We start from the raw sequence: 14,511 nt of genomic DNA, 5'->3' as shown, positions 1-14,511 counted from the left end.
CTGAGTTCCTATTTCCTAACAAAGTGCTTTTGGTGCTAGAACTGGATGTTTCAGAGGTAGTGACCAGGTGAGCAGTCCTGATGGCTCACGCCTGTAAACCCAGCACTTTCGGAGGCCAAGGCGGGGTGGATCACTTGAGTTCAGGAGATCAAGACCAGCCTAGGCAACATAGTGAGACTCCATCTCTCTAAAGATAAAAAAGCCAGACGTGGTGGTGGTTCACACCTATAGTCCCAGCTACTTGGGAGACTGAGGTGGGAGGATGGTTTGAGGCCAGGAGGTCGAGGCTGCAATGGCACCACTACACTCCAGCCTGGGTGATAGAGTGAGACCCTGTCTCAAAATAAATAAATAAATAAAAATAAAAGCAACAACTAACATTTGTTAAGGGATTGTTATGTGCTAAGCACTTTAGATAGGGAATCTTGTAAAGTGTTACACATTTTTTTCATTTACACCTCACAACAACCTTATGAAATAAACACTATTACCATCTCCATCTTACAGCTGAGGGAACTGGCTTTGAAAGACAGTTTACCTTGTAGTGGTGTCTTGGTGCTGTCCTCCAATCTTGGGCATTTTACTTTTGCTTTTTGAGGGAAGGTGGAGGAGGCAGTGGTGCCCAGATAAGAGTCACAATTGTAGCATCAGAGCAGTGAAGGTGGAGAATATGGGACATGTTTTTGAAAATAACTTGCAGGTAGAATTAATGATAATTGACAATTAAATATAGAGGATGAAGAAAAGAGAGCTAAGAATTATGCTAAAGTGCGTTAGGCATTCCCAAGATCATCCCCAGGTTTAGTGACTTGCTAGGAAGACATAGGACTCATATATCTAGTTTACTCATATATATACTCATATACGTGGTTACATATACATGTATACTCATATACATGGTTAAGATTACAGCAAAAAGACACACAGCAAAATCAGCAAAGAGAGAAGGAAAATAGAGCAAAGATAGAAGACACCAGGTGCAAGCTTCTGAGAAACCTCTCCCGCAGGATGAGCTTAATTCCTCCAGCAACCAAGTTGTGGCAGCAAGTGCTGTCTACCAAGGAAACTCATTGAAGACTTAGGGCTCAGAGTTTCAACTGGGAGCTGGTCACATAGGTCCCTTCTGCCTAGCATTTACCAAAAATCAAGACCTCCAGAAGGAAAACAGGCATTCAGTATAAACCCCATTGTTTGCACAGCAGTTTAGGCAAAGTGAACACTTCTTACCATTTAGGGAAAGTTTGCTATCAGCGTAGGGAACGGTTTGCCAGCTGAGGGCCAACCTCATAAGCAGGACTCCCTGAGGATAGGAAGTCTTGGGCTGGCTTTGTTAATTCTTCTTGGCCCGCAAAGTTTACAAGGTGGATGAGCCAGTAACTTTTTTAGGAAATAGGGAATAGCAGATTTGGGGTAAAGAGAGAGAGAGTTTGGATATGTTCACTTCGAAGGATCTGTGAAATAGATTCTAGAAGGCAGTGGGAAATAACAAATTAATGTTTAGGACAAGGCTGTTGTTACTGATTTAGGCATCATCTGCATAGAGATGATGGACAAAGTCATGGGATGAATGAGGTCCCCACGGGGAGTCTACTGAGAGTAAAAGAGATGGCAAAATGGCTGGGCATAGTGGCTCCTGTCTGAAGGGAGGCTGAGGCAGGAGGATTGCTTGAGCCCAGGAATTAAAGACCAGCCTGGGCAACATAGCAAGACCCTGCCTCTAAATGTAATACATTGTTTTTTTTAAACAGATGGCAAACTGAAAATAAACTTTGAAAGAAGGGAACTCAGTAAAGAGAATGAAACAATGAACAAGAGCAGGAAGTGAAACACAATGAGGAAGGAGAAGGTCTCCAGGAGAGGAGAGCAGGCAGCGAACCACGTGAAGAAGTGTGGCCATATGACACAAAGGCTGGGAGACTCGAGGCTGCTTTTGCAGCTCTGTCTTTGATTAACTTGTTCAGTCACCAAAGAATTCTGGCCTTGTGGCTGGGCATGGTGGCTCATGCCTGTAATCCCAGCACTTTGGGCGGCTGGGGAGGGGGGTGGATCACGAGGTCAGGAGTTCAAGACTAACCTGGTCAAGATGGTGATACCCCATCCCTACTAAAACTACAAAAATTAGCTGGGCGCAGGGGCAGGTGCCTGTAATCCCAGCTACTCAGGAGGCTGAGGCAGGAGAATCACTTGAACCCGGGAGGCAGAGGTTGCAGTGAGCCGAGATTGTGCCACTGCACTTCGGCCTGGGCTACAGAGTGAGACTCCATCTCAAAAAAAAAAAAAAAAATTCTGGCCTTGTAATGGAGATTATGGATAAGGATTGGTGAGTGGACCTGGAGCTAACGTTAAATTAAATAAAATTATTCCCTCGAAATGATTCTACTCCTCACTGGATAGAATTGTATTTGTGAAGATACTCCTGATGCTTTCTAGGGATCACTGGCAACTATCAGTACGCATTGCCTCTGCACTGTACCAAAACTAAGGCAGCATGAAAACAACAGCCTTGGTACCAGCCTATAGAGATGCACATAGGTGTGGTGCAGCAAACAGGCCTGGTCAAATGAGATGATTTATGGCTGCGTACCTATACCTATGATGGCTGATTGGTTTTAATGGTGATTTTTTTTTTTTTTTTTTTTTTTGATACAGGGTCCTGGTCTGTCACCCAAGCTGGAGTGCAATGGCACGATCTCAACTCACTGCAATCTCCACATCCTGGACTCGAACGATCCTCCTGCTTCAGCGTACCAAGTAGTTGGGACTACAAGCATGCACCGCCATGCCTGGCTAACTTTTGTATTTTGGTAGAGCTGGGGTTTTGCCATGATGCCCAGGCTGGTCTCAAAATCTTGGACACAAGCGATCTGCCTGCCTTGGTCTCTCAAAGTGTTGGGATTACAGGCCTGAGCCACCTCGCCCAGCCAAATTGGTGAATTTTATCTCACTGTAAAAAGATGCTAAAGTGTTTAGAACATGCCTGGCTGTGAACAAAGCCACGCTGGGTTATGATATTTCATGCCATTGAGCCATAGCAGCTCACACCCTAGGACTTGTACTTCAAAGCATGGAGAAAAACAAAGACAAAAAATGACAGGCAAAATTAGCATTAGACATTCTAGTCGAGGAATGTGAAAATAATTCTTCTGCTTAACGTAATGAACACATAGAGGGTAAACCAGTCACACAGAGGTGTTTTCTCTGGGCCTCTGACTATACTTAGCCCCGAGTTAAATAACCCATGTATCAGTAGGTCTGGAAAGTCTTCTATTGTTTTCCTGGTGACCTAATCCTTATTTTTAGCAACACTTTCAGATAATTTTAAAATACGAGTGAGGCTGGGCATGGTGGCTCATGCTTCTAATCCCAGCACTTTGGGAGTCTGGGGTGGGAAAAGCACTTGAGCCCAAGAGTTCGAGACTAGTCTGGGCAACAAAGTTAGACCCCGTCTCTACAAAAATATACAAAAAATTAGCCTGGCATGGTGGTGTGTGCCAGTAGTCCCAGCTACTCAGGAGGCTAAGGTGGGAGGATCACTTGAGCCTTGGGAGGTCGAGGCTACAGTGAGCTGTGATCTCATGACTGCACTCCAGCCTGGATAACAGAGCAACTCCCTCTCTCAAAAAAAAATTATTAATTTATTAATATGAATGAGGTTATGTTTCAACAATTAAAGGAATTCAGCTAGGCACAGTGGCTCACACCTATAATCCCAGCACTTTGGGAGGCCAAGGAGGGCAGATCACTTGAGGCCAGGAGGTCGAGACCAGCCTGGCCAACATGGTGAAACCCTGTCCCTACTGAAAATTTAAAAATTAGCCAGGTGTGGTGGTGGGCGCCCGTAATCCCAGCTACTCAGTAGGTTGAGGCAGGAGAATCACTTGAACCCAGGAGGTGGAGGTTGCAGTGAGCCAAGATCGCACCACTGCACTCCAGTCTGGGTGACACAGTGCGACTCCATATCAAAAAATAAAAACAAAATAAAATAAAGTAAAATAAAAATAAAAAATAAAGGAAGTTAGTTAAAGATCTTCAGTTCTTAGGTGATGTGTCAGCTTTGTCTCTGTCAACAGAAAAAATTCCTTCCCCTATCTTTGGTTCTTCTTCCCTCCCTCACTAGGATTGAATCCTTCAATCTTTAATGAGTGAAATGCTGTTGTTATTCCTACATTTCAAGTTTTAAGAATAGTCTTACAGAGAAAGTCTTCAGTTTACAGGAGTTGGACTCTCCATTTTAGGATAGATTTGATCAAAAACCACCCCAGACAAAGGAAACTATGTCCTGTGACCAAATTCTGCAGGGAAGGCAACGCCAGTTTGAAACCCTGACTGCTAAACCGCAAGTCATTCCCGTCTGGTAGCATCCTAGCTGAGTGGAAGTTACACCACAACCCATGACTGGATTAATCACCAACTCAAACATCCTTACTGGGATGAATAACATTTTACCAGAATTCTGAGCAACAATGCCCCATTTCCGAGTCGGTCATAACCATTGACACTAAAGTCATGAGTTGTAGCTGTAAGTTATTTTAAATGAAGATGTCTATAAAATTTGGCTTGCGTAAGTACGGAGTTTAAAAAGTCTGTCACAGAACCCAAAGTAATTGAGTGTGTATATTGAACATATGATACGTACAAGAGTGTTCACAGCACCTTTATTTGTAACAGCCCAAACTGGAAGAAGAAACAACCCAGATGTCTGCCATGATATGTTTAAGCCATGGAATACCACACAGTAATTCTTTTAAAAGATGCTACCACCACAAGTAATGTGAATAAGCCCCACACATAGTGTTCAGTGAAAGAAACCAGACGCAGAGGAGTAGGATTCCCTTTATATGAAGTTCAAGGACAGGCAAAACCAACTTACAGTGAGAGAAATCTGAGGAGTGGTTGCCTCCTGGATAAAGGAGGGGTGATGATATTGACTGGGAAGGGGGCACAAAGGAGCCTTCTGAAGTGCTAAAGTTTCCATATCCTTCCTCTGGGTGTTGGCTACATGGATGTTGTGGTTGCCAGCCTCCAAGATGGCCCCAGTGCTCCCCTCCTCTTGCCCCTGTCTAGTCCCTTTCCTACACTGCATCAGGACTGGTCTGCATGCCCAGTATTACATGGCAGAAATGATGGCCTATCACTTTTGAGGCTAACTCAAAACAGACATTATGGCTCTGCCTTGCTCTCAATCCCTTTTGGATCACTCCTTCTAGAGGAAGCCAGCTGCCAAGTCCTGAGGACACTCAGCAGCCTGTGGAGAGAAAGGAGGAACTGAGGCCTCCTTCCCACAACATCTTTTTTTTTTTTTTTGAGACAGAGTCTTGCTCAGTCACCCAGTCTGGAGTGCAGTGGCATGATCTCAGCTCACTGAAACCTCTGCCTCCTGGGTTCAAGCAATTCACCTGCCTCAGCCTCCCGAGTAGCTGAGATTACAGGCATGTGCAACCATGTCCGACTAATTTTTGTATTCTTAGTGGAGACAGAGTTTCACCATGTTGGCCAGGCTGGTCTCGAACTCCTGACCTCAAGTGATCCACCAACCTTGGCCTCCCAAAGTGCTGGGATTACGGGTGTGAGCCACTGAGTACAGCCTCCCACAGCATCTTCAACAGCAGATCCTCCAGCCCCAGTCAAGCCTTCAGATGATGGTAGCCTGGGCCAACTTCTTGACCATAACATCAGGAGAGACCCTGAGCCAGAACCACCTAGAACCACCCAAATCCCTGACTGGCAGAAACTGGGATAAAATAAATGTTTGTTCATTTAATATACTGTTTTGGGGTAGTTTGTTATTCAGTAATAGACAACTAATAAAAGTGTTTAATACATAAAAGAAACTTGGCTGGGCGCAGTGGCCCATTCCTGTAATCCCAGATCTTTGGGAGGCCGAGGCAGGTGGATCACTTGAGTCCAGGAGTTTGAGACCACCCTGGGAAACATGGCGAAACCCCGTCTTTACTAAAAATACACAAATTAGCCAGGCATGGTGGAGTGCACCTGTAATCCCAGCTACTTGGGATGCTGAAGCACAAGAATTGCTTGAATCTGGGAGGCAGAGTTTACAGTGAGCCACGATCACGCCACTGTACTTTAGCCTGGGTGACAGAGTGAGACTCAGTCCCAAAAAAAAAGTAGAAAACTCATCAAGCTGTACATGTAAGTTCTGTACACCTCATACATGAATATTATATCTTAATTAAAAGGAAAAGCCTATTAACAAAAAGAGTTCTCAAAAATGCTCAACCTGAACCTCCTTAGGGGGATGGCAGAAGCATTAACTAAAGCTCTGCTATATTTCACCAAAATGTATTGGCAATGCGTAGCCTGCTGGAGGAAGGGAGGTGTGAGCTGTTCCCTGTGTTCAACTGGACAGCCTCCCACTCTCTATAGGAGCTTCTTTTAGAGCCAGCTCCACTGCTGGTCCTGGAGGTTTTTTGGGGAAGGCAATCAGAAAAATTTACAATGTCCTTGACTACTACAGGGAATAGGTCTACGACACCGGCTGCAAAAACAGGATCAACTTATTAGGCACAGTAGACACAGTGATACTTTTACTGTCCCATGAAAATGTTTTAATTTTAATTTCTTTTGAAATCAGAAGAAAAATAAAAACACTGTAATAATGAGCATATAATAATGAATTCAGCCAGGGTTATATGTGTCATTATATCAATGCAATTGGAAACTCTAATTAAAAAAATTTTTTTTTGAAGGAAAAAGGGGTCTTCAAAGGCAAAGGTGCCATGCAGCCCTGAGTAAAAGGAGGGGTGCTAGGGACTGAATTATGCTCCCCCAAATTTCTCATGCTGAAGCCCTAACCCCCGAAGGTGACTGTATTTGAAGGTAAGGCTTTTAGGAGGTAATTAAGGTTAAATAAAGTCATAAGGTAGGGGCCTTAATTCAATAGGATTGTTGGAAGAAGAGGAAGAGAAAGAGAAATCTTTCTCCCTGAAAGCACACACTTTAAGGCAACACCATTTGGGGACATAGGGAGAAGGCACTGTCTGCAAGCCAGGAAGAGAGCCCTCACCAGGAACCAAATAAGCTCCCCATGCTGATCTTGAACTCTCTAACCTCTAGAACTGTAACAGATAAATTCCTATCGTTTAAGTCACACCAGTCTTTGGTATTTTGTGCAATGGCCTCAGACGTCACTCAATGACATTGATTACATTCTATTACCCCAAAACCCTAGTTCTATCTTCATTTTCTGTTACTGAACTTTAGGCTTCAGGCTGGGAACTAGGCAAGCTTGCAGTTTGTCAGGTAGGTAGGCATTCTTTTTTTCCTCTGCCTATTTGAAGCACTACCTACTTTGAAGGTTGCAGATCAGCAGCAGAAAAACAATTTTAAAAAGCTTTTTTTTTTTAATTTTAGAAGAAATCAAAGTTTGTTGTTTTTTTTTGTAATAAAATTTTATTGGCTTGGCACGGTGGTTCATACCTATTATCCCAGCACTTTGGAGGCTGAGGCAGGAGGATCACTTCAGCCAGGGAGGTCAAGGCTGCAGTGAGCTGTGGTCATGCCACTATATTACAACCTGGGTGACAGAGTGAGACTCCGTCTCAAAAGAAAAAAGCACAGAAAAAGAAATAAAATTACTTACAAATGTGTGAAAAGATTCTTAATCTCACATAATTAAAGAAATACAAATCAAAGCATCCCAATTTTTATTTTTTATTTTTTATTTTTTTTGAGATGGAGTCTTTCTCTGTCACCCAGGCTGGAGTGCAATGGCGTGATCTCAGCCACTGCAACCTCCACCTCCTGGGTTCAAACAATTCTCCTGCCTCAGCCTCCTGAGTAGCTGGGATTACAGGTGTGTGCTACCACGCCCAGCTAATTTTTTTTTTTTTTTTTTTTTTTTTTTTAGACCTCGCCTCGCTCTGTAGCCAGGCTACAGTGCAGTGGGGCGATCTCAGCTCACTGCAACCTCCAACTCCCTGGTTCAAACGATTATCTCGCCTCAGCCTCCTGACTAGCTGGGATTACAGGCACGCACCACCACGCCTGGCTAATTTTTGTATTTTTAGTAGACGGGTTTCACCATGTTGGCTAGGATGGTCTCGATCTCTCATGATTCACCTGCCTCAGCCTCCCAAAGTACTGAGATTACAGGCATGAGCCACCACGCCTGGCCTAATTTCTCGTTGCCCAGACTGGAGTGCAATGGCGCAATCTCGGCTCCCTGCAACCTCCACCTCCCAGGTTCAAGAGATTCTCCTGCCTCAGCCTCCTGAATAGCTGGAATTACAGGCATCCACCACCATGCCCGCTAATTTTTTCTATTTTTAGTAGAGATGGTGTTTCACCATGTTGGCCAGGCTGGTCTTGAACTCCTGACCTCAGGTGATCCACCTGCCTCAGCCTCCCAGAGTGCTGGAATTACAGGCATGAACCACTGCGCCCGGCCAATTTTTGTATCTTTAATTGAGATGGAGTTTCAACATGTTGGCCGGGCTGGTCTCGAACTCCTGACCTCAGGTGATCCACCCGCCTCGGCTTCCCAAACTGCTGAAATTATAGGTGTGAGCCACTGTGCCCGGCCCCAATATTTTTTAAAATAAGAAACAAAATAAATAAAATCACAGATTCCATTTAGGCACTTCCATACATTGCTGGCTGCAATTTCTTTGTAGGGTAATTTGACAACAATCAAAACTTAAATGCGCATTTCCTTTGATCCAACAATATAAAAGTACTTCCAACAGTTCTATTTGTACATGATTGCAAAGATTTAGATCCAAGAATGGGCCAGGAGTGGTGGCTCATGCCTGTAATCCCAGCACTTTAGGAGGCTTAGGCAGGCAGATTGCTTGAGCCCAGCAGTTCAAGACCAGTCTGGGCAACATGGCAAAAACCTGTCTACAAAAAATACAAAAATTAGCCAGGAGTGGTGGTGCACAGGTGGGAGGATCGCTTGAGACCAGGAGGTAGAGGCTGCAGCGAGCCATGATCACACCACTGCAGTCCAGACTTGGGGACAGAGTGAGACTCTGTCTCAGAAAAAAAATAATTTTTTAAAAAAGATACAAGGATGTTCACTGCATCATTTCCAATAACAAGTGACAAACTAAATGCCCAAGAAGAGATTAAATAAGTTATGTAGCGGATCAAGAAGTCTTTCCAGCCTTCCCCTACCATCTGCCAGTTACAGATAATTCAGTCTTGGGTCAACTTTCTCCTTTTCCTCTATAAGGGAAATGTTCAAGTGTTTAGACTTTGGTGATGCAGCATGATTGGGAAAGCAGAGGGCACAGAAAGATGCCAGGCTTTGTGGTCTCCAGGCAAGCTCAGGAATGTGACAAAGTATACGGAAACAGAAAGGGGGGCTGGGAGCAGTGGCTCATGCCTGTAATCCCAGCGCTTCAGGAGTCTGAGGCTGGTGGATTGCTTGAGGCCAAAAGTTCAAGTTTCACCTGGTCAACATGGTGAAACCCCATCTCTAACGAAATCCAAAAAAATTAGCTGGGCGTGGTATCGCACATCTGCAATCCCAGCTACTCGGGAAGCTGAGGCATGAGAATCACTGGAGCGTGGGATATGGAGGTTGCAGTGAGCTGAGATCATGTCACCACACTCCAGCCTAGGCGACAGAGCAAGACTGTCTCAAAAAAAAAAAAAAGAAGAAGAAAAGTAAATTTATAATGTATTGCTGGGACCACACAAACCCTTCATATGTACCAGGAATGCAAGTAGAGGAATTGAGTTATTTTGAAATATTTGTTGGTTGCTGATGTATATTTCATTGATTTACACGCTGCTCTGAGTATGGCTTCAGAAGTGTTACATATGCATAATAAAATCCTTTACAGCTATTAAAATGAGTGAGGTAGGAAAGCATACTGCTAAAAGTAAAGAAGCCAGATGAGAACTGTGTACTGTATATTCCTACTTGTTTAAAAAGTTTATCTATTGTATTCACATATGTATGTTTTCCACCACATAGAAGTCTTCTGGAAGCTATTTCTGCACATTTATAAAGATGTACATGTCTAATAATTTCATTTTTCCCTGTTTTCTACTTTATTGCTCTGAGGTCAACATTGAATAGTCCTTATGAAGATGGTATTTAATATTCTTTCAACAAACAAAAAAGTCTCCAGATCTCAACCACTGGAGCTCAGAAAACAATACCCCAAAGTAGGAGGCTTTGGCATGCTAAGTACTTTGAACTAAAGGAGACTGAAAGGTCTCAGAAGCAGCCTCAGAAACAAAGTCTACCCATGACCTTCTCCTGCCCTCCTGTCTCCAGCCCGCTTGCACCCCGAAGTAAGTCACAGGAACCAGAATTCTTCTTCCCCAAGCAGGGTTATGGAAACTTAGAACCTTCAAAGTAATTCATAAACTTGGAAATAATTACTCTAACATTTTCTTCTCTCTCTGTCTCTCTTTCTTTGAGACAGGGTCTTGTTCTATCACCCAGGCTGGAGTGCAGCAGCATGATTATAGCTCACCATAGCCTCCTGGGCTCAAGCAATCCTCCTGCTTCAGCCTCCCTAGTAGCTGAGACTACAGGTGTGTGCCACCAAGCCCAACTAACTTTAAATTTTTTTTTTTTTTTTTTTTTAATAGAGGGAGTCTTGCTACATTGCCCGGGCTGAGAATTTACATTTCTAACAAATTCCAAGGAGATGCTCCTCTGCTGGTCTAGGGATGGCCGTTTGAAGCTCCCTGCATGAAGGCATACACGCGACTTGATCCTCAGTGGGGGCACCAGGAGCTGGAGCCTGGGGAGTGGGAAGCGACAGCACACAACTGAATGAGGACCACGAGGTTATCGTGGAGGGCCCAGGCTGAAGGTCCTGAAGAAATCTCCATAGTTTCACTGCCAGGCCAGCCAGGTGGACATCTCAGGGATGAGGAGGTGAGGAGGCAAGACAGAAAGTGAAACAGCACTTTAGAGAGTAGGGATGGGAAGGTCATCTGCATCATGGGACTCCTTGGTGCGGGGTTGGGTCATTGCTCCAGATGAAGGTTTAGTCTTTTTATTGTAAATTTGCTTCCACTGTTGGGAAAGACATCTTTACCTCCATTTTCTTAACTTCAAAATGGAAATGACAGATGCTTTTGAGTGGTCTGAATACTTGAAATTTGAGGGAAAATGTTGCCAGAAACACATATAACTGGAGTTAAAGATAAATAAATATATTAAATGCATGGCTCAAAAATGACAATGCGTCTTCTTTATCTGCCTCCAAGGAGAACTTAAAATAGACCTTGGTCCCCACCTCGGGTTTTCCTCGCGCCCACGGGCTTACGCAGCGCGGCTGGGCCAGCAGGTGGCGCGGCTCCCGCACTTTTTTTCCCCGGACTGACCGCACGGCCACCGCCCACTGCGCGGTCCGCCCCCCGGTCCGCCGCGCTCGCGGATCATCACAAGGTCAGGCCACGGCGCGTCACCGCCCCTGGCTCTGCTAGAAAGCGCCAGGGCCGAGATTCCTTTCGGGTGACTGGGTTGGGAGGAGAAGACGCTCAGCGTAATTGTCGGAGCCGAAATAAACAGAGACTCCGCGGCCGGGCGGGACCTTACCCGGAAGTCGTCCAGAACAGCTCTACCCTTCGCTGAAACCTCGTCCGCCCCCTCCAACCCAGAGACAAAAAGGGGAAACATCAGGGCCAGAAACTGTTTGCACAGCTCCACAGATAACTCTCTTGGGCCCAGCCAGACTCCATAAGTCCCGCGCCTGGCCCCCGAGGATTGCCGGGGCTGAGGAGAAGGGCAAAGCAGGCAACCTTGAAGCGAGGGCGCGGGGGCCCTGGCCCCGGCCCAGTCCTGGCCAGGGAGCGCAGGCAACGGCACCTCCCAGAAGGGGCGGAGCCGACGACGCCTTCTTCCTTCCTGACCTGCGCGCGCAGCCGCTGCTGGCGTCCGCGCCAGCTCCTGCTCCTCCGCTCTTCTTGCGCGGGGTGCTGAAACAGCCCGGGGAAGTAGAGCGGCCGCCGGTGTCCGCAGCCTCGCGCGGCCGCAGCATGACCGCTCGCGGCCTGGCCCTTGGCCTCCTCCTGCTGCTACTGTGTCCGGCGCAGGTGAGCGGTCGCCGGCCACCGGGACGCCCTGTGGGGAGGTGGCGGGGCCGAGAGCCGGCGAGGGCGACGGGCCCAGCGGCGGCTCAGGCCCGGGTCCTGGGGAAGTTGGTCTAGCTCAGAGGTCTCTCCCTTGTCCTGTTTCTGTCTCCGGCCGTGCTGTCTTTCCTGTGGTATGGAAGAAGATGGCAGTGGGGGCTGGTTGACCTGTTGTGAGCCTATTCCATCTGTGGTCACCTGATTTCTCTGTGTAGGACGTGGCACCAGAAGAAGGGAGGAAAGTGGGTAGGTAGAGTGGGATAGGGACACTACTTGTTTTTTAAAAAATTCTGCTACATGCGCACGAACTCCAAAATTTAGGAGCTCTAACCACTTTATTTCCTCTTTTCATCACCTGAGGATGGAAGTGGAAGCAGAGGTAGAGAAGAGACACAAACTTCCTCAAGCACCCAGTGAAACTGCCTTGAGTACTTGACATAAGTCAGCTTGGTCTTCTAAAGAGGGCAGGTTACATTTCATCAACTCCTGTTTACACCTCAGGACACTGAGGCTCACAGGACGGTATTGAATTTCCCCTTGTCACTATTAGCCAGCGACAGGGTGGGGCCTGGAACTGGGTGTCCTGCTGACTCCTTCGGGGGCTGGGGGTGGGGGGGGGGCCTTCTGCTTCGTTTAATAGCTTTGGGAAAGAGCATCTCACTATTTGTGTGTCTGTAGTTTCCTCTTTTAAAACTGGAGGGGGGCAGTGTCACGCTGTGGCTCTCCTTAAACCAAATCAGGATGAGAGTGCCTCCGGGGAATTGTGTCCTTGTGCATGTTAACGCCCCTCACAGAGGTGTGGCATCAATAGGTAGTAGTGAATCGGGAGAGGGAGTTCCGTGGACTAGGAAAAAACTCTCCTTCGACTTCTATTTAGTTCTCAGAAGGGGATAGGTGATGTTGATCCAGTGTTGGACTAAGAGCTTTTTTTTTTTATTTTTTATTTTTGTGACGGAGTTTCGCTTTTGTTGCCGAGGCTGGAGTGCAGTGGCGCGATCTCGACTCACCGCAACCTCCACCTCCCAGGTTCAAGCAATTCTCCTGCCTCAGCCTCCCGAGTAGCTGGGATTACAGGCATGCACCACCACGTCCGGCTGATTTTTGTATTTTTAGTAGAGATGGGGTTTCTCCATGTTGAGGCTGGTCTCGAACTCCTGACCTCAGGTGATCCGCCCGCCTCAGCCTCCCAAAGTTCTGGGATTACAGGCATGAGCCACTGCGCCCTGGGGATGAAACCCTGTCTTAAAAACATTTTGTTTTTCTTTTAATTGTTGAGGTTGAGGCTGCTGTGAGCTGTTATCACACCAGTGTACTCCAGCCTGGGTAACAGAGCAAGACCCTGTCTCAAAACAAAAAAAAATAAAAGAGAGAGAGAAATAAATAATAGCAATTGTGTGCCTTAGAGAAAATATAGCTATTCTGTTTCCCTGGAGTTTTTTTAAATGTATTTTTAAAATTTATTTATTTTAGAGACAGGTTCTTGCTCTGTTGCCCAGGCGTGGGGGCAGTGTTGCCATCATAGCTCACTGCAGCCTTGAACTCCTGGCCTCAAGCAGTCCTTCCACCTTGGCCTCCCAAAGCACTGGGATTATTGTGAGCACCATTCCTGGCGCCACCTAGAGTTTTAGATCAGGACCTTAAATTGGCAGGATTCCTTTTTTTTTTTTTGGAGACAGAGTCTCTGTTGCCCAGGCTGGAGTGTAGTGGCACAATCTCAGCTCACTGCAACCTCTGCCTCCTGGATTCAAGCAATTCTGGTGAATCCTGAGTAGCTAGGATTACAGGTGCCCACCACCACGCCCAGCTAATTTTTGTATTTTCCGTAGAGATGGGGTTCTGCCATGTTGGCCAGGCTGGTCTCGAAATCCTGACCTAGCAATCTGCCCGCCTCGTGTGGTGATTACAGGTGTGAGCTACCTTGCCCAGCCAGGCTTCACATTATTAAGTAGCTTTCTCTCTCAAATATTTTTTAAATCTCAAGTATCCAAGGCTGATGGCCAATGAGGGCTTCTTCTGTGACATTTGGGATAGGTCAGAGGTTTGTTGTAAGTCTCTTGCAAAAATGCCTGGCAGCCTTTTCAAGGTCTGTAAACCTTAACTGGAAATAATCCTATTATTATTTTAGAAATTCCTCGTGTCTAAAAGCTTTCAGTGCACCTGAACAGTTTGGGGTGGAGCCTTGAAGCCAAACAGATTGGGAGAGAGTGTCTGCTTTTAGAATTCACACCAATGATAGCAGCTCATCTAGCTTCAGTCTGAGCGCTAGTAGAGTTCTATCATGCAATTATAGACTAGTTGTCCTGCGTGAGGTCTGAAATACATGTTGGGGGGATTGTCGCTTTTTCTTAATGTTCAGTATGTACAGATGATGAAATAACATTACTAAACTGCCTTGTTTTTAAATCCTGTAGTCATTCAAAAAAAGTATGCAGTTTTGAGACATAGCCTTTA

General features: G+C 45.9%; 2 protein-coding genes across 4 annotated transcripts in view; both read left to right on the top strand.

Annotated features, from left to right (window-relative positions):
- ANKRD29 (ankyrin repeat domain 29) overlaps positions 1-10,712 on the top strand; it is a 76,986-nt gene extending 66,274 nt beyond the window's left edge. Inside the window, exon 10 of the mRNA XM_030926029.1 lies at positions 10,570-10,712. Coding sequence (XP_030781889.1) covers positions 10,570-10,614 — 45 coding nt within the window. The 3' untranslated portion in view covers positions 10,615-10,712. The remainder of the gene's footprint in view (positions 1-10,569) is intronic.
- A 657-nt stretch (positions 10,713-11,369) lies between these two features.
- Positions 11,370-14,511, top strand: part of NPC1 (NPC intracellular cholesterol transporter 1) — a 61,350-nt gene continuing 58,208 nt past the window's right edge. For all 3 annotated transcript variants that reach the window (XM_030926023.1, XM_030926022.1, XM_030926021.1), the window contains exon 1: positions 11,370-12,024. In XM_030926023.1, the coding sequence (XP_030781883.1) occupies positions 11,968-12,024 (57 nt within the window). In that variant the 5' untranslated portion in view covers positions 11,370-11,967. The remainder of the gene's footprint in view (positions 12,025-14,511) is intronic.

The sequence above is a fragment of the Rhinopithecus roxellana genome, chromosome 21 (assembly GCF_007565055.1).
Source record: "Rhinopithecus roxellana isolate Shanxi Qingling chromosome 21, ASM756505v1, whole genome shotgun sequence".
In the NCBI taxonomy this organism is placed as follows: Eukaryota; Metazoa; Chordata; class Mammalia; order Primates; family Cercopithecidae; genus Rhinopithecus; species Rhinopithecus roxellana.
The sequence above is the reverse complement of the archived record's forward strand: the minus strand, read 5'-3'. Positions and strand labels throughout refer to the sequence as shown.